The sequence below is a fragment of the Podarcis vaucheri genome, assembly GCF_965113315.1.
Source record: "Podarcis vaucheri genome assembly, chromosome: 2".
Lineage (NCBI taxonomy): Eukaryota > Metazoa > Chordata > Lepidosauria > Squamata > Lacertidae > Podarcis > Podarcis vaucheri.
Genome location: NC_138760.1, coordinates 48,088,151 through 48,106,931, shown reverse-complemented (window position 1 = coordinate 48,106,931; position 18,781 = coordinate 48,088,151). Strand labels below are relative to the sequence as shown.

Sequence of the window (18,781 nt, the reverse complement as noted above, 5' to 3'; positions counted from 1 at the left end):
TGGGAACAGGAGCATCCCTTAAATCAACCAGTGAATAAGTCGTAGTGCTGGGGTGGGGAAGCTGTGACCCTCCAAAAGCCGGAATCCAACCTGCATCATCCTTGATCAATGGCCATGCTGGTGGGAGGTGGGAATTCAACGTATGGCAGGACACAAGTTCCCCACCCCGGCCCCAGTGGATTTGCTTGCTCATTTGAAAAATAAAAAGCTCAGCCACACACAATTTCCTTCATCAACCTCAACAATAGCCCTTGGCTAAAGTAGAAATACTGGCTTCCATATCGCAATCTCACCATTAACAATGACAAGGTTGCTCAATGGAACTCAGTAACAACGTTTTTTTTTTAATTTTAATTTCTGAAACACTTCTATCCCACCCCCCAAGGTTGCAAATATTAAGGTGGGAGAGGCAGAGAGAGAAGTGCTGCTACTGTCAGTTAGTTATGATAGGTTGCCGCTACTAAAGTGGATTCTCAAGTACCAGTTTCCTGATACTTGGGCAGAAGTGATGATTTCAAGCAGGAATTATGGTTCAGAAGAATTGTGCCAGGTTCTATACAAAATACTTAACAAGTGAGCCCACTCTCAATGCTTGGGCAGCCCCCAACTTCCACTTTGAGAGCAGCCATGAATAACAGATCAAAGTGCAATTCAACATGCTAGCTAGAATTCTGTCCTGGGATCTAAAGAGGTATACAGTGGTACCTCTGGATGCGAATGGGATCTGTTCCGGAGCCCTGTTTGCATCCTGAAGTGAACGCAACCCGCGTCTGCGCATGCACGGGTCACGATTCCCCGCTTCCGTGCATGCGCGTGACGTCGTTTTGGGCGTCTGCGCATGCGCAAGCGGTGAAACCTGGAAGTAACGTGTTCCGTTACTTCCAGGTTGCCGCAGAGCGTAACCTGAAAATGCTCGACCTGAAGCATATTTAACCCGAGGTATGACTGTACTTTTTAAAATATAAACAATGAAGCTCTATTACGGTAGCAAAATGTACATCTTCTGCTAAAAGAGCTCCCTTTATATTGCATCCATAATCCTGACAACTGTTGTGTAAGGTAGATCAGTATAACAGGTGCAGAAAGGGATACTGAGGCTAGCCAAAAGAGGTCATGAAGTGATATTGTAACAAGGGATGTCTTAACACTCAGATCAGCTTATTCTTGATATGTGTCATTTTAATGTGCAGTGCGGTCCACGCTACAAAGATTTATAGGATGACAACACCATGGAGGACGTGAGACAGACCCCCAACAGAAGAGTAAGGGATTTTAAAATCATGGTTCATCTCAATTAGTACCAGTTCATGAAAACTACTAAAGGTGATGCTTGCTTCTCTTGCAAGTGACCACAAAATGCTTGTACATAATCCTTTGGGGAAGAGGATAGGAGCAAACCAATGGAGTACAGGTCCTCTGAATTCAACTCCAAAAAGGAAGCTTCCTCAGCTAGAAAATGAATTAAGGAGAGCTGACTATTTCTGAAATGTGTATATATATATATTTAAAGGCATAATCATTTTTATTGCTAAGGACAAGAGAACTCTAAAATGGCCAGTGCAGGATTTTTAAATTCCCCGAAAAGGAGCTTCTAGTATAACCTGAAAGCAAAGAAAGAAAATAGAGGAAATGGATGAAAATTTCTGCAGTCCAGGTTGACAAAAAGCACAAGGCGCCAGATTCAGCTAAATGGTCTCACTAGCAAGTCCATGCAAATGCTTCCACCACACAACAGTTTTCCCCCCAATGCCCACCCAGTGGCTTGGGTGTTTTAGAGACTTCCCAGAATGACACAAGGGGAGTGTAGAGGTTGTTCCATCAAACAAGCAGAACTGCTTGCACCGATAGAGCAATCTCCTCAGCGCTACCTTGAATTTCTCTAAACTTACTCAATTACCAGAAAGGCAAAGATTAAAGCATTAATTACAATGTATGCTATAAATACAACATAGAGGAAATAGTATGGGTTTTATTAAGGTTTTCTGTTGCAACAGTGTAAACAAATTTCTAATGAGAAGTTTGGAGGATGTGTTGGTAGGATTGGTTCTGTGGGCTAAGGAGCAGAAGAATCTAAAGGTGCTTCAATTTCCATCAAAGGACTGGGGTATATGGGTGGGTCCTGACTAGCTAAGTGACTAATCTTATAAGCAGCTAACTAGCTGAGGCCTAGTTTTCACAAATAGCAGATCAAGTCTGGCAGATCAATGGTAGAAATATAAGTGTCATCATACAAACATCTGCTCTCCAGGTTGTCTCCACCTGGCATGTAATGAAAAGCATTAACCTATTTGCTTATTTTAGGGGATAAAAACTATTTAAAAGAGGTGGAAATGTTATTGCTGCAAAAATGGGAGATTCAACTCTGATGAAGTCTCAAACACTATTGAATTACATTAATTTAAGAAACCATGATTTAATGTGATATTCCTTCCTGGTCTCCCATAGTTTTCAGAAACACTGCAGTCTTGCTCATGAAACAGCTATGTTGTATAGCTTAGGTTTGGCAAAAAAAATTCATAAAGTTTTCAATGGCATAGGTTTTAGATTTAAAGGAGCCACACAGAGAAATTCAAAAAATCTTTTTGAGCACCATAATGTATCTTTGTGGTGTCTTGGGAGAACTATGGAAGAGTTTGCTCAGAAACAATGTAAAGAATAAAAACTCATTATGAGCCATACATTTGTTCCTTTAACTGGCTTTTTCATTCTTTTTATAATTTGGCTTTTCTTCCCACACCAGAGTACATAGGTTAAAGAAAGGGTATATGACTTTGCAAGTGACTTCAAAAGCAAAGCACTACAGCACTTAGTGAAGTTAACAGAATTCTGGATTGAGGGGACAGCCCATCCATTTTCAAAATCAACACTACAAAAATTAACAGAGATTGGTCTTAAGCTCATCAAAAACCCATCTGGTAGGATCCATGTCATTTCAAATTTTTCTTGGAACATATGCTGATATTCAACATTAGTCATGCTCAGAACAGACCTCAAATAAATGGACTCTGGGTTGGACATAGGTCCATATCACTATAGTATTTTAAGCCTCTGCAGTTCAAATCTGTCAAACACTTTTGACTGCCATCTTAATATGTACACCATTTCTGTAGATAGTTTCGGGCAATATTCTGTTTATAAGTTAAAGAATCAGGGACAATTTTTTGATTTAGAGCTACATTTTGTATCTGTTTCTTTTACTACAACATTTTATTATGAGTACCTTAGGGTTCTGAAAGAGCAAGGGATCCAGGGGCCAAAATACCAAGAGGGTGAGTCAGGATTATGTCTACAACAAAAATGACTGCAGTTATAAGCAAATGATAATTTTCATAGATTTTTCTGGACAGAAAATCATCATTTTACCAAGTCCCACACTGAGCAGACATTTACAAGTGAACTGAGCTACAATCTCAAAAGTTTTCTTCTGGCTTCACTTGGTTTTTTTTTTAAAAAAATTATCTCTCTTATAAAACATTCAGTCTTACCTCTCCAATGCCTCTCTATTGCATGCTCTTATAGAAGTGGTTTGGGGCTTTCTACTATTGGGGACACTTTGATTTGTCAAGCACAGATAGGATTGTGCCTATAGCAAACTTCAAGCAGTAGATTAAAGTTGCTTAAGAATCTCTATTAACAAAAGCAAACCAGTGACCAATGAAGCAGTATAATTTAACCCTGGAGGGAGTGAAACTTACAAAGTGAAAATAATACCTTAATAAGAGTATTGTGATGGACAAACACTGCAAAGTTTATTGGCAAAGAAGTAGCAGTTTTGCCATTTAAAAATGTGTTCCAGAAGCCTCTACAGCAGCGGAAGCAAACACAGTGCTCTCCAAATGCTGTTGGACTCAAACTCCCATCAGCCCAGCTGGCTTGGCGAATGGTCAGGTAAGATGGGAATTCAAGTCCAGCAACATATGGAGGGCAACATGTTGGGTACCCCTGCTCTACAGAACTCATTGCTGTTTTCTCCTGCCTCCTTAGGAACATAATGTTTCTTATACAGTCAGTCTCATGGGACCAAACCAGTTTGGCAGTGAGTAATTCTATTTGGGAATATGGTTTGCCAAAAAACTGCATTTCAGCTGCCTTGACACACAAACAATTATCTAGGCAGATACGAGTTTTTGTACCAGGCTGGCTTATATCCGAATCATATGTGCCATATCTAGCACAATGCAACTGTGCTTGCTTGGCCCCTGGTAGTGGGTCTGAACTATGTGATATGCCTCTCCTGATTGATGCAAGAGGAGTGGCTTATATTAATCTCAGGGCTCATTCATATGTTGTAAGACAGACAGAAGTGGCAGCTTTCACTTTCCCCCCAATTCAACTGTAACTTGGGATTTGTTTATCTCTGAGATCTGCAGGTTCCACATTAATGAAGTCTTGAACTTCTTCTTATACCCTTCTTTATAACATAAGAAAGAGTTTTCAGAACCAGTAGCAGAATCACATTTGTTGAAGAAGAAAGAGAGGCAGATATCATGAAAGGACACCGGCTTCTCTCTGGTTTCGCCATCTTTAATGGAGCTACGGTACCCTCCAACACAAGAACAGTCAGGATGCTTCTGCAAACAGAAAAGGGCTTGATCTTCTTGGGTTAAGCACGTGCTTTCTTTGATGTGCCGTTTGAAAGGTGAGCATATGAACCAAAGTTTCAACTGAACTGTCCAGACTAGCATGGTCCCATTGGATGGGGACCCTCTGGAGAGCAGCAGAGAATTCTGCCTGGAAGCTGATGGGCATGAAGAAAGTAGAGGATTATCAATCATGCTGCACCGAACAGGATAAAGGGTATACTCTCTTAATCCTAGATATCAATATACCAATTCAGAAACCCAGAAACATTAATGCTGGTGAAAATACTGTATGGCAAATCTAGCTGGTATTCTCCCCATCACACCCTACTGCACTGCACACCTCCCCCTTGCATCCAAATATAGTAATAATCTGTAAAGGAGAAATCCATTCTTATAACACGCTCCCCGCTCAAGCTCTCAATCGAAGAAGCCTGCATGCTACACTACAGCTTGATCATGCAAACCTGTCAGCCTCTGTCTGCCAAAAGGAGAACCACAGCAAAGGAGAAAATCATGCTGCAGAAATGGTCAATCAATCCAGTACAATACTGGAAAAGGTTACATTAAAGGGGAAGAAGACGGTTGTAGTGGGAAGAACAGGACATGGAAGAAAGCCAAAACAGAAGCAGAGCAAAGCAGGAAGGTTCAGTTGATGGGCATAAGCAGGTACTGCACACAGAATGGAAGCAGAGGAAAAGAGAAACACTAGTTAGGCTGCTGACATTGGAGTATTCACCAGATACTTCAGATGATGTGGTTTGCCAGCTATGGGGCATAACCCTACATGGCCATTTCAGGCCAGCACTGACGGAATTCAACATGAACTCTACTTTGAACGGCAATGGCTAGGAACAGGGAGGCAGAAGTGCAGGCAGAGCAGACTTACACATTTTGCAAGCTTCATAAATCAGCTTAAATTACTGTAATGGTGATAGCCAAGCTAAAAGGACAACCTAGTTCCAGCTGCTGGCATGCCCATACAAGGCTTTTCTTTAAACCAGCAGTTTAACCAGAGTTGAAACCAGGCTCAATGTACCAATCATATTAAATGTGATAGAAACTTGCACCAGATGTATTTGAAAAAAAGATCTCTTGTGTTAAGGGCAAATTCCCAACTTATTATTTTAAGTCATGGAAATTATTTTTCTTGCAAATCACCTCTAAACTGAGACTGCTGATAGAGCTTATATACCTGACTGCTCAGGAAAGGCACCTGGAGTTTCATGGCATAATAATGTTTTATTTTGTTTAAACTTCCCACATTGCAGCTTTAAGGCATTCCCCTAAAGCCAGTTCAAATAGTTCCATATTGTCTCTGCTTGTAAGCCACTAGTTACTTTAAACCAGGAAGCGGTGGATTTAATGTGATTTAATATTCTGATTAAGAATGCATGAAATAACCACACATGGGATAAAGGGTTAAAATTAAATCGTCATAAACCAGGAAATTAAGTCCCTGATGCTTCTAGAGAATGAGTTACAAAGTCAGCATTACTGATATGTTCTCAGTGCAATATGTCTATCTATGCAATAATAAATAAAAAGTCCTGCATTTTAGCAAAGAGTTTTCCATGAAAAATCGAAACTAATGGAAGTCAAATTTCTAAAGCCACAATCCTGCTGGGTTAGGTGGGAAAAATATATCTGACCTTCAAAAGTATTAGAAAGATAACTGTGAATCCTTCATATTTCCAAAAATATTTGGTTATATTTAATTATGCTCTGTGTCAGTCCCCATGCCTTTAATTTTAAAAACCCAGTCAATATCCATAGGTTTAGCACTTGCTCAAAATCTGAAGTTACACCAAATATTATCATTACCCTGGATGTTCAAGGCTCGCAAACCATGTAGTCACTTCTAAGATCACCTCCTCTCAAGAGATGATGAAATGAAGGCACATACAAATCTATTTCACCTGTCCAGACAAACTGGCATTCTTCTGAACATACAGTGGTGCCTCGCAAGACGAAAAACGCGCAGGACAAAAGAGTTTTCCGTTTTGGAGGTGCTTCGCAAAACGAATTTCCTATGGGCTTGCTTCGCAAGATGAAACGTCTTGCGAGTTCTTGCGAGTTTGTTTCCTTTTTCTTAAAGCCGCTAAGCCGTTAATAGCCGCTAAGCCGCTAATAGCCGTGCTTCGCAAGACGAAGAGACTCGCGGAACGGATTAATTTCGTCTTGCGAGGCACCACTGTACATTCTTCATGGGCCATGGAGATAGGCTGCCTTTTTATGGAAGGTGCTTTAGAGACAGTGATTTATATCCAATGTTAGTCATATCACTGAAATTAATGGACTTGACCAACTTAATGTGACCAATTTCAATGGTTCTAAGTAAATGGATAAAATTCCATCACTTGATCCTGTTTCTTCCTGGCATATACTGAGTTAATCCTGTGCCAAGCAAATTACAGATATGATTATGAGTGAGGTTCAAGGAACGCCAACCATCCACACAGGGAATGAGAATGAAGACTAGACTTAACACTTCCTTTTAGCTTTCTATTTGAATGTGTATTTAAAAAAAAAAAAACTTTTACAAAGACCAATAGGCCTGGCAATGGAAGTGACAAAAGGAAGAAAGCATGTTATCTCAAGGGGTTTTTTTTACTTCTAGTGACTGAAACAGCCTTCACGTGGCAGCATTCCAGAGTCACAAATACACTGAAGCATCATTGGTCTGTTACATTTCTGCGAAGGAGTGATTTTTTGCTATATAAGGCCAAGCTGGTCTCTATATAAGCAAGCAATCTTGAATTCTGTGCTTAATTTTCTTTAAAAAATACAATCTACAGTTCATCCCTGTGAAATAATGTATGCAAATAAAATCAAGTGGCATAATTTGTCATCGTTGCTCAATTTGTATGGATTTTTTTTTCCATTTGGGGATATTTGAAATTGTTTATTCTCCAATGGTTGTGATGCGGACAGTAGGCAGGACTTCCATAACAATGGGAGGAAAAGGTTCTTTTCACACAAGGAGACTTTAAAAACAGTATTGCCTAGAAGGGCCATTTTAATAATGTCTACCTCCAACCTGCCGTTCCGCTGCTGGACTGCAAGTGCTTCTCTATCTTTTCCCCCCCAAGACAACAATCTATAGGCCTTTCATAACTCAGGCCTCTTGTGATTGGGAAGACAAGCTAAGCAGGCAAAGGCCAAGACAGCATTTGAATGAAAAGGCTAACTAGAGCATGACACAGAATCATCTGTAGAGGGATAAGAGCAGTTTCAGGTTGCAGAAACTGCAAGCTGAAAAATGTGGGCCTGCGTCTTTGTGCTCTGGAAACTTTCCTTCCATAATGAAGCACAAAAATGGTTTTATTTTAATTCTAGCAGCTGCATTCTATCTTCCTAATCTCCCCATCCTCCAAAACCTGGTCATTTTTAACACCAAGCATTCTACTACCTATTCCAAATGAAATGGCTGGGGAAACTCAGCCAGATGGGTGGGGTATAAATATTATTATTATTATTATTATTATTATTATTATTATTATTATTAAATGCAGCATGCTGTCCCACAGAAGAGGATGCAGAACTTGTGGCTCTCCAGATGTTCCTGGACCACAACAACCATCATCCCTCACCACTGGCCATGCTGGTTGGGGCTCGTTAGAATCCAACACGATCCCGCAACCCTGGCTTAGAAAGTGGTTGTACAGCAGTACTTAGTGAAATAACTCAAGCCTATATTGTTGCCTGCAACCCAAAATGCATATAGCTTATATGCGTTTTCACTTCTACCTTAATGAAAAGAATAAAGATTCTGAATATCCATTTAAAAACAAACAGTCCATCCATCATTGGAGAAGTATACCAGAGAGGAAAAGTGGCACTCCACCATTTAAATTGCAAAATGTCTCACTCACTATCCAGCAATATGATCCATGAATTCCTTTGGAATTCAAGCAGCAAGCTGCCATGTTCCTCTTTGACTACATTTACCCAGAAAGAAGACATGGAAGTGAACCATTTACAGAAAAATCCTAGGCACGTCTACTTTTAAAGTCCCAGTGGTCTCTCACATGTAGAATTTCAGGTAGCAACATGTTTTTTGAGACACAGCTAATGTATTTTATACGGGTAGTTGCCAATCCTATATATTTGCAAGTGTCACCTAAGTTTCTCTATCTGCCAATTCAATAGACAGCTTACAAAATAATGTTTGTGGGATTGTTCTTTGCCATTAGACTTTTAGGCAATAAAAGACACAGTGGTCATATTTTAAACTTTCTATACAGCCACAATAGAAAAAAACAATTCAAAGTTAAAGCTGGAATATTTCCATTCACTCAAATATAAGAGAAATTAACTAAAATTAAGTTTTCCAATAAATAATTGAAAAAAATGAAGCCAAAAAGTTGGAGCTGAGATGGGATTTTGTGGCAGTACCTGATCAGGTGTGCAGACTCAAGTAAAACTAACCCACCTTGCTCGCAAGCTGCTCTGGTTGCATAGTTAACCTTGGTGAATAATGAGTTGCCTGTACCATGTGCACTTCAGATGGCTACCATGAATTGGCAAGTCAAGAGTAACACATGCTTAAACCTAATAATCATACAAACTATCAATTTGCTGCTTTCAGAAGAAAGTGTTAGAATAATAACTACTTGAAAATGGAAGGGTAAGAAATTCTGCTGGATGGCAGCTGCAAAGAACAAGTGGCATAGCACAAAAGCACAGGTAAGAGCTAGTGGTAGGCAAGACTGGAAAGCATTGGAAGGTAATCTAATGAAACACATTCCCATCCTGAAAGGCTTCAAAGCACTGTAAGGCAAGCACCCACTAGATAAAATGGCAGACTGGTCTCTGTACTTTCTATACTCAAAGACGGCTGCCTCTAGGGTAGAAAAACAATGCAGTAGCTATTTCACAATGCACAGCTAAAGTAGCTCAGGGTAGAAGGTGAAGAAACCCATTTGCATAAACTAAAGAAAACACTTGGCATGATAGGCTATGCCAAGACTGTGACTTTAACATTTACAGTGCAACCCTCTTCATGTACTACCATGGACTCGTCCAATCTGCCATGGATGCTTTGGTTGAGATTCCTGCATTGCAAGGGGTTGAACGAGATAACCCTCAGGGTCCTTTCCAACTCTACAGTTTTTGATCCTATGATTCTATAAGCACCAATATGCCCAGAACCTAATTAATTCATTAATCTTAATAGGAGACATCACTACAGCAATATTAATAGTACAGCATCCTTTTAACTTCCAGAGCATAATTTTAACATCCAGAAGATCAAGGACAGCTCTCTGTAAGAGGCAGGGAAGATTCCAGCACCATGCAACAACAGCAAATAACAAAAAAATGAGGAATTAGCTTTATTTCTGCTGTAGACTCCCACCCCATACCATGTAGGGTATGGCATTAGATCTGGGCTTCACTGAATTTTATTAACTGTTTAAGGGATGTTCTTCAACAATAAAATAAAGCTATCTCTCACCTGACCTTATTTTATCCAATTACAGCTTATTTAGGTAGCAATTATATATTTACTGCACACCATGTACAATAAAAGCCCCAGTGAATAACACTGGTCCAGAGAATTGTCTGAAATAGATCATTTAGGTCCATCTCTGAAGCTTAGCATATTTGGGACCAAATGATACGTAGACAGGAATCTGCATGGAAAACCTGTTAATAGTAATCAAAATTCTTTTGGGGGAAAGAGGCATACAAAGGTAACAAATACATATAAATATATGCCCTCCTGAGATTATATCAGAAACAAAGTCTGGCACCGTTGTGGGATGCAGCAGACACTACTAGGAGCTTCATAGAAATCTGAGCCCTGCTCAACTCTAAGGAAGGCTACTCTGTTCCCATCTTAAAATCCCTACAGCAGCTGCCCTTGACTAAAAGGACAGTCTTGACTTTCTGCCCTAAAGCAAACTAGTGTGCAACAGCACTGACAGTCTGCTACTGGGTTCTACCTCAGAGGCAACTGCACATCACAAAAAGCAGAGCCTACTTAATTTTGCTGTATGCAGGTTGACATTTCAACATTGCCTTTCCACTCAGGAAAATCTAAGGAAATGTATGGCAATATGAATTTCTGCCATTTGCCACTTGAGGACTCTGGCATGTTAAAGTGGAAGGTGGAAGATAGAAGGCGGAAAATACCAGTGTGAAAATTTAATGGTTACCTGTCTTCAGAAAGTGCTTTGACATCATCAGGAAAGGAAGGTGCTAAGCAACTACTGCAGCTGTGGACAATCAAAACATGTTTTCATGCATGGCCTTACATACGCTTTGCCTAGCCAGTCTTGGCAAGTAAGGCTAGATCAATAGTAAAGGAGAATACGAAAGTGGGGAAGGAAGCAGGGTCAGACACACACTTGGAAGAGAAGCAGACAAGTGGCAATTCTATGCAGTTGAAGGAAGCATTAAATAAATGATGCAAGAAATCCAAGCTGCGATGATAAAAAGTTCTGGTACCTGCACGTTGGGATGGAGCGGGAGCAGGGCTTAGAGTGATCACAATAACTGGATTGGGAAAAGGAAGAAAAAAACACGATAAATCACAACAGAAACAATCAAATCATCAAAATGAAAATAACTCATATTCAAATCAATTTCAGGATAAAGAGTGGAGGTGGCAAGAAACCAACAAAGGGGACAGACAAAGTGAAAATGTGATGCATCAAACAGTAACGAATCAATTCCACAGGTTTCACATCCCTAGCGCTTGTAACATGAAAAAAAGGCTATGGTTCTTGTTCTGTTGGTCAACAATTCCCTTGCACAGCAGTGTTCTGGTCAATGGCCTTCCTTCCTTCCAGAAAGCAAAACCCATTCACTATGGCTTCATCAACAATCTAGCCCAGTGCTTCACAATCATAGATATACATGAAATGTACTTAAAGTACCCGGGGCAAAGCTCCAGTTTTTCAAAGCCAGCATCAAATGTCTATGTTCCAAGATTGCACCTGGCTGACTATATTATGTGCAGCAAACTCCACTTCTTTTCAGCACCAATGCCGTTCAAATATCTCATATTCCTAGATGCCTAGGAAACCTTTTACCTGTGATGTTCCAAGGTCTGATCACAGTATAAAGACTTGCTTTAAAGGCCATGATCTTGCTATACTCTCAAAGTGATGTTTACTAACGGCATTTTGAACCATAAGAGGTGACTAGGATAATCTAAAGACGATAACATAAATTATGCTCCTTGATTCTATTTATGTTAAACAGACCTCTCACAAGCAACATCTCACCTTATTCAAAACCTTATGCCCCTGCAACTTATAAAATATTTTCTACTTTAAGATATCAAAGCGTTCTAGTTTTTAACCAAGTGCTCAGATGCTAATAACTTCTCTTCATTTCCCCTTGAAAATTGCTTTCTAAAAGATTTCCACCCCAACTGATGCACATAAGTAATTTCTTTTTTGTTATAAAATATGCCCATTCTCTAAGAAAAAATAAAAGGTAAGAAAAATTCACAAAGTTTTTAGTTGATCCCCAAGAAGTAGAAATGATTGCTCCTGGTTTTGAGAGCTAATGAGATTAAAAAACAACTGATAAAAACAGTATCTTCTCTAACAGCCTCTACCTCAGGGATGAAGGACCTGGGGTCCTCCAGAAGTTAACAGACTTCCAACTCCCATGAGACCCAGACAGCACTGCCAATTGTTAGGGATGATGGGAACTGTATTTCAACAACCTCTGTAGGGCCTTAGGTTCCCCACCCATACTCTAGCTTATCAAAAGAAAACCATCTCTGAACCATCACCTTATTTCTTCTTTCATTCTGTTGGACCACCACTACATGCCCTGAAAGGAAACAAGATCTGAAATAGGATATGAACTCCTTGCTTTGCTTCATGATAACACATGGAGGTTAATTAACTGGCTTACTGATCTAAATAATGTTATAAGCAATATGAACAGCAAACAAAGTACACCTGCTCATAACATCAAATCATATATATACAATGAAAAGCTCTCTGGTATTGCTTCTTGCAGACTGAGGCATAAGGCAGTGGTTTTCAATCAGTGTGCCACGGCACCCTGGGGTGCCTTGAATGATGTTCAGGAGTGCCATGGGCAATACTGGCCTCTGTCCCTCTTTCCCTCCCTTCATCTGATGCTTTCTCACATCTCTGCCTCCAAAAGGTCTGAACAGTTGTTTGTTGCGGCAGCCTTGGCTACAAGCTCCCAGGTGAATGGTGTGTCTGGAGCTGACCAGGGCGTGCTTCCCAGGCCCCTGTGGGGCAGTGAGAGGAGGCAGCTCTCTTTGGGGCAGGGGAGGCAGCTCAGAGACCAGGGGCAGCAGCTGCAGATGCCCAGAGGACTCCCATGGGGAGAAGAGAGGAGGCTGAGGGAGCCCTCCACAAGGGAGCTGCCAGCTCGGCAGGCAAGGGGTGACATAACTGGGCTCCTGAGCCCCACAGGGGTATCGCACAAAGAATGTAGTTGGTCAAGGGAGCCATGGACCCCAAATGGTTGAAAAACTGTGCCATAAGGATTACTTGGTAGGACTTATGTCACAATGAAATCAATTTTATAACCTACCAATGATGGCATCATTCACATTAAAAAACTAGTTGTACTTCCAAATATATTCTCTTGGACTTTTATACTCTTCAAAACCAGTTCAAGCCACCATTTATTGTGAATATTAATTGTAAATGTATAAGAAATCCCAATTTCCACTCCGTTTTTTGCAAGTAAGAGCCTGAATAAACAAGAACTGATCCTCACCATCTTAATAAAATAAATCAAGAAGCCATGTCTCAGTCATCATTTTACTTTCCCCCTCATTTTTGTCATGGGTTCACTAAGAGAAACTGGGAAGCAAATCTCTCTAAACTACAGCCCCTTTCTTAAAAGTGGTACATACAACTTTATAGAGTTGCTATGATCACATTATCACTGAAAAGTGTTTTTACACAAGAGCATTGTTACAAGAATTATAAGTATGAGAAGTCTATACCAATGTAGCAACTTGACAAAATTCTACTTGCCTCATGCTAATAATTTTTAAAGGTGTCTTAAATTGTCATTATTAAGTTAAAATGGATTAACCTGATCTGCTTTAAAAGAGAGAATTTCAGCAAGGCAACTTTCGAACACTCCATTTTCATCATGTTCATTTACATCTGGCATATAAGCACCCAACAGCACAAACCAAAAGTCACACATATTCTACAAGAAACTACTATTAACATATTCTTACAAAAAGCCTGCAATTATGAAGACATGGCCACATAAGTCATTCTCAAATTTCATTCTCTAAAAGGATACCTACATGCAAAATGAGATGTGATAGCCTGAAATGTGAATCAAAGTGCAGTGTAGAATTCAGGAATTTTATATCAGAAGCTTGAGAGTACGGCAAAAAACATCAAGTACATAATAGCTTTTTGTTGCCTTTGTGGACTACCCAGAACAAAATAAAAAGAGTTGAAATCCATAAAAGTCACCTTCAATAAAAACTTTTTATTCTGCATAAAGCATACTGAAAGACTCACATTACACTTAAGTTTGAGGCTAGTGTGTAAAACAAAAATCCTGGAGGTGCATCTGGATTCTCCATAAAGCATATTTGAACTTTTGTTTCTCCTTTTAATCTCTCACCTCCACTACCCTTGTCTCGTTCCACTAGAGAAACCAAGTGTCTTGTCCTTTTTAAATGAATACAAAAGCTCCTCTACCTCTACGATCTGGTAAATTAGACTTTCTCTGTTAAATAGCTGTGGATCATACGACAAAGTAGAAAGGATACAGACCTTGGTTCTAGTTCCACTATACCATATAAGAAGGTCACATCTATTCTTACTGAAGAAATGCTTCTTAATTAGGGAAGGACCATGACTCTGTCACTCTTGTGAAATATTTTGTAAACATTCTTAAGGTTAATGGGGTACATTATTAGGCATTCATGAACACTATCTCCCTCACACAAATGTGTGAAAAGTAAGCATACAAGATTTCAGAAAGACAGAATGTGACCTAAACAGAAGTACATTGAATAAATATTTAGAAAGCCTAGATCAGAAATGGCTATTCAATTGGATGGGGGGGTTAGTTCAATGACTCTCCCCATGTGTTCAAAGTTAAGGGGTTTGCAGAACCACATGAGCAGGAATTGCCTCTTGCCACTTACACAGCAGGAAGGCCCACTCACCTGCAATTAGCACACAGGAGAAGGGGCTCTACAAATATACCAACATCTGTGCATCAAGATCCCAACTTATGTGGAGAACCTTGATGCACACGACTGATGTTTTATCGTGGTTCCCTATTTTGTTGGAAGCCTCCCACAGTGTTGGGTAACCCAGTGAGATGGGTAGCAAATAAATAACATTATTATTATTATTATTATTATTATTATTATTATTATTATTATATGCATAGCAAGCCTCTTTTCACATAATAAAGTGTGGGGTACAGGGCTGCTAGATGCTGCAATAGAGCCAGGATTAGCTCATGCAGCCCCACAATCCTCCTCACATAGTCCCTGAATACATGGAAGGGTTATCAGAAACCTCCCCTAACTAATTACACACACATAACCTACTAACCTATAGTAACATACACAGTGTAATCTCCACTTCCAGCTTCTAGACTCAGGATTGAAAGAAGCTACATCCAAGCCACAAAACCACAATGGAAAGTGGAACCAGAAAGCTTTACACTCACATTAAACCCACAACTAGTTGTAGGAGCTAAAGCATCCCTTCCCATCCCCCGCCCCCGACATCTTACACCAGGTGAGCTGATTTGAAAAGTGGCACAAAACTGAATCTGCTCTTTGTTCTTTATTGGATATTAAAGAACAATTCAAATATTAGCATTACACTATTGGAACTGCTCATCTATATCCTGGATTCAGAAAACCCCAGTACTATGTAGATACAAGAACCACGTGGGTGCATGGGATAATATAATTACTTCCCACACCACCAGGATAAGAAACAACCACATTCCAATTTCAATCTCAGCAGAGATCATGTAATACAAGGACCAGAAAACAGAAGAGAATCCCATTCTGTCTCTGGCCAGGACAGCAGGGCCACTGGGAACCTGCACCCCCTGCCTCACAGGAAGTAAGGCAAAAGGGAGACCAGTCTGGCCCCATTCATCAGCCAAAGAATGAGCAGCTGCCGGAATTTGCTTCCTCCCTCCCCCTTGCTTCTAGAAAGAACACTCAACTTCAATTGCCAGTTGCCCTGAGACTAGAGAGCTGATGAAAAGCAAGCTCTGGTCCCATCCAGCAGCTGCTAGATTGTATGTGTGAATTGGGGGTGGGGGTTGTATTGTTACCTCCTGCTTGTAAGTTGCCTTGAAAATTGTTTGATTGAAAGGTGGGACATAAACCATCAAAATTAATAAATAAGCATCCACTCACATGATGTTTGTTTGTGCACATTATCACGGCACTGGAGGTCCAGACAGTGTTGAAATAGCTCCCATGCTCCAGAGGTAATTCAACTTTAAAAGCAGTGAGGAACAGATGAGCTTCACATTTTTCCTCCTCTAACTGACTTTAAAGGGGAATCTTCTCCTTTTCTCAGTGACATAGCTACTTCTGGATTCTGCTCCAGCAGCAGGCAAATGCATGCAGTAGAGGCAAATGTAGGGACAGAGACATCCCAGGCACTATACTGAATGGGGTAGAGTGTACCTACCTGCACTGGTAAGAGCCCTGTGTCTGCACCAAAACTTTGAGCCGTGCATGCTTAAGTCTCAGTTGTTATAATTGGAGATTTGCTCCAACCATAGAATGACTATCAGAGGTACTCTGATCAACATATTAATCCATTGGCTTGTCAGAAAAAAATTATGATTTAGATTTGTTGTTCATTTCACTCTTGCCCTGGCAATTTCACCTTGGCCACACAGGTAAGTGCCTTATTCACAGAGACAGACTATACAGTTAGAATAATCTACTGCCAAACAATTAGAAATCAGACTTTAAAATATTCTAAATCTTTTCAATGTCACTATCATTGTAATATACATTCTATGTTGCTTATGACAAACTTATACATGTTATCAACACACTTTCTAAGATTTTGTCCTGTGTGCCAAGTAAACTAGTAACAATACAATACAATTACAGGGGGAAATCCTTCAGTGGTACAAAAAATTATTAACTTCATGTTAAATTTCAGCTCTGTATCTCAAAATATGGGTCAAACAGGTATAGTAAGCATAAAAACTTGGGCTGTTGGTTGATCATGAAATTTTTAGTCTGTTCAAAACCAGTAGCTCAAGTTTGTAGGTTTTGACCCATACTCTACTGACTGAGCTTTTCTGGCTGTGAACAACCCTGGCAACTTTATTAAAGGGAGGCCTATAAATATGCCAAATAAGTAAGTTCCTCCCTCAGCTCTCTTCTCAAGTGAATATATTCACATCTTGCCATCAGTGATTCCCAAACTGCATGCTGGAGCATCTAATGTGTCATGAGAGAGGCTGAAGTGTGTCTTGAAAAAATTAATTCACCATATTGGATGCCTACACCTGTCTATATACACCTGTCTATACACCCTCAGCATATGGAGGCTACAGGTAAGTCCTTGCCATAGTCCATGGTACAATTGGCAAGTGCTTGGTCTTCCTAGAAACACCAATGAAGATAACTAAACAGAAACAGTAAACCAAGATGCACTATTAACTAGACTATGACACAAGAAGGATTTCTGACACACATCTGAGTAAAGGGTGAAAGATGCATTCAATTTTAATCCAATATGGGGTGGGGAAACCATATCAGTTTTGGAAGCACTGCTATATACACAATATGGAACTTTCCTGTATTTAAGTTAGAACTTAAATAAAGAGCTCTTGTGAACTTCTTCGTTTACAAAAAGATACTAGTCCAGCAAATGACAGGAACCTGATCTAGAGAAGCATACACTTGGGGACATTTCTGAGCCCAGCATATCGCTATTTCATGGTATTCCTAACCCACCCCTCCTCCCTCTCCACTGCAGGGTGTGAGCAGTTGCTTAGACTTCCCTAACTTTAAAAACATAGTTATAATGTGGCAATTGGGGGGTCCTAAATCCACTTTTACATCCTTCAGTATAACAGTTACAGCATAACTCCTCGTATATCAATTTTTCTAATCAGAATACAGTGCATGGGAACTCCTCTTGGCCCCAGTAAAGCAACTCTGAGCTCTAAGTACTGTCCTCAGTTTTAAAGAAAATCTCAAAGAACCACGGTCCACTAACGCCATCACATCATAAGCTCAAGACACAGGTGGTTTCCCACCCCCAGGAAGATCGATTAACCTAAGGTTCCCAATGACCTCCTGTCGGTGCCCCCTACTGCTACACTCATTTCTTCTCCTTCTACCCTGAGTCCTCCTATAAAAACCCACACGCAGATCATAGCCCGGGCACTAGGTCCCAACTCTGTTCCCTACACGTTTCTTCCTTCTCAAACTCTTCCCCGCCCCCCACGCCCACGCCTTCCTCCAAGTCCCTTCCCCACTGGATTCTTTACCTTTCCCCTCGGTCTTCTTTCTCCCGGCCCCGGTGTGCCTTGGGCCTCCGCCTCCCCCAGGCTCCGTGGTAAACAAGAGCCCCCTTGTTTCCCCGCCCCGGGTTTCCCGACCCCTTCGCTTCTCCGGGAGGACCTTTCTCTACCGGCCCCTCTCCGGGGCAGCTCGGCTCTTCCCATCCCCGCCCCGCATCCCTCCGGCCCCGGGGCTCCTGCCCAGGCGGGCCCGTGTCAGTCGCCCAAGCAGGGGGGGGCCCTGCCGCGGAGCCTCCCCTGCCGCCGCCGCCGCCCCCGTTTCCCCCCTCAAAGCCTCCCTTACTAGGCCGAGTCCGGGCCGGACTGATGTCCAAGTTGAGGTCGATGCGCCTCCGGGCCTCCCTGTTCTCCTGCTTCAGCTTGGCCTCCAAGCGGGACAGTTTCTGCTCCAGCGAGGACGCCGCCATCTTCCCCCCCTCCCCCGGAGCCGCCGACGCTGCCGCCACCGCGCAGCCAGAATACACAAACACCGCAGTGCGCACGCGCCGAAAGGACCAACCAGGCCACCATATTATCGTCCTCCTCCTCCGCCCACCGCAAAGACACGGCTCCGCTTTTGCCCGCTGTGCTTGTTTTGCCTCGCGGCTTTTCCTTGCTCGCGCATGCGCGAGGGCACCAAAGCGCTGCCCGAGCTCAGTATCCGCACCGCCCGGCCGTCAATGATATTTCGGACGTTCCCTATTCGT

At 41.3% G+C, this 18,781-nt stretch overlaps 1 protein-coding gene across 4 annotated transcripts in view; it reads right to left on the bottom strand.

The window, feature by feature from the left end:
• Nucleotides 1–18,575, bottom strand: part of MAP2K7 (mitogen-activated protein kinase kinase 7) — a 35,024-nt gene extending 16,449 nt beyond the window's left edge. For 3 of the 4 annotated variants that reach the window (XR_014216681.1, XR_014216682.1, XM_082212033.1), the window contains exons 1-2: nt 18,379–18,572; nt 11,034–11,081 (exon numbers count right to left, since the gene is read on the bottom strand). Coding sequence is in view for 2 of the 4 variants with exons in the window: in XM_082212033.1 (XP_082068159.1) it covers nt 11,034–11,081; nt 18,379–18,502 (172 nt within the window). In the remaining 2 variants the exon portion in view is untranslated. Of the gene's footprint in view, nt 1–11,033; nt 11,082–18,378 lie in introns of all 4 variants that reach the window. The other variant, XM_082212034.1, reaches the window with a different exon arrangement.
• Nucleotides 18,576–18,781: the final 206 nt, after the last annotated feature.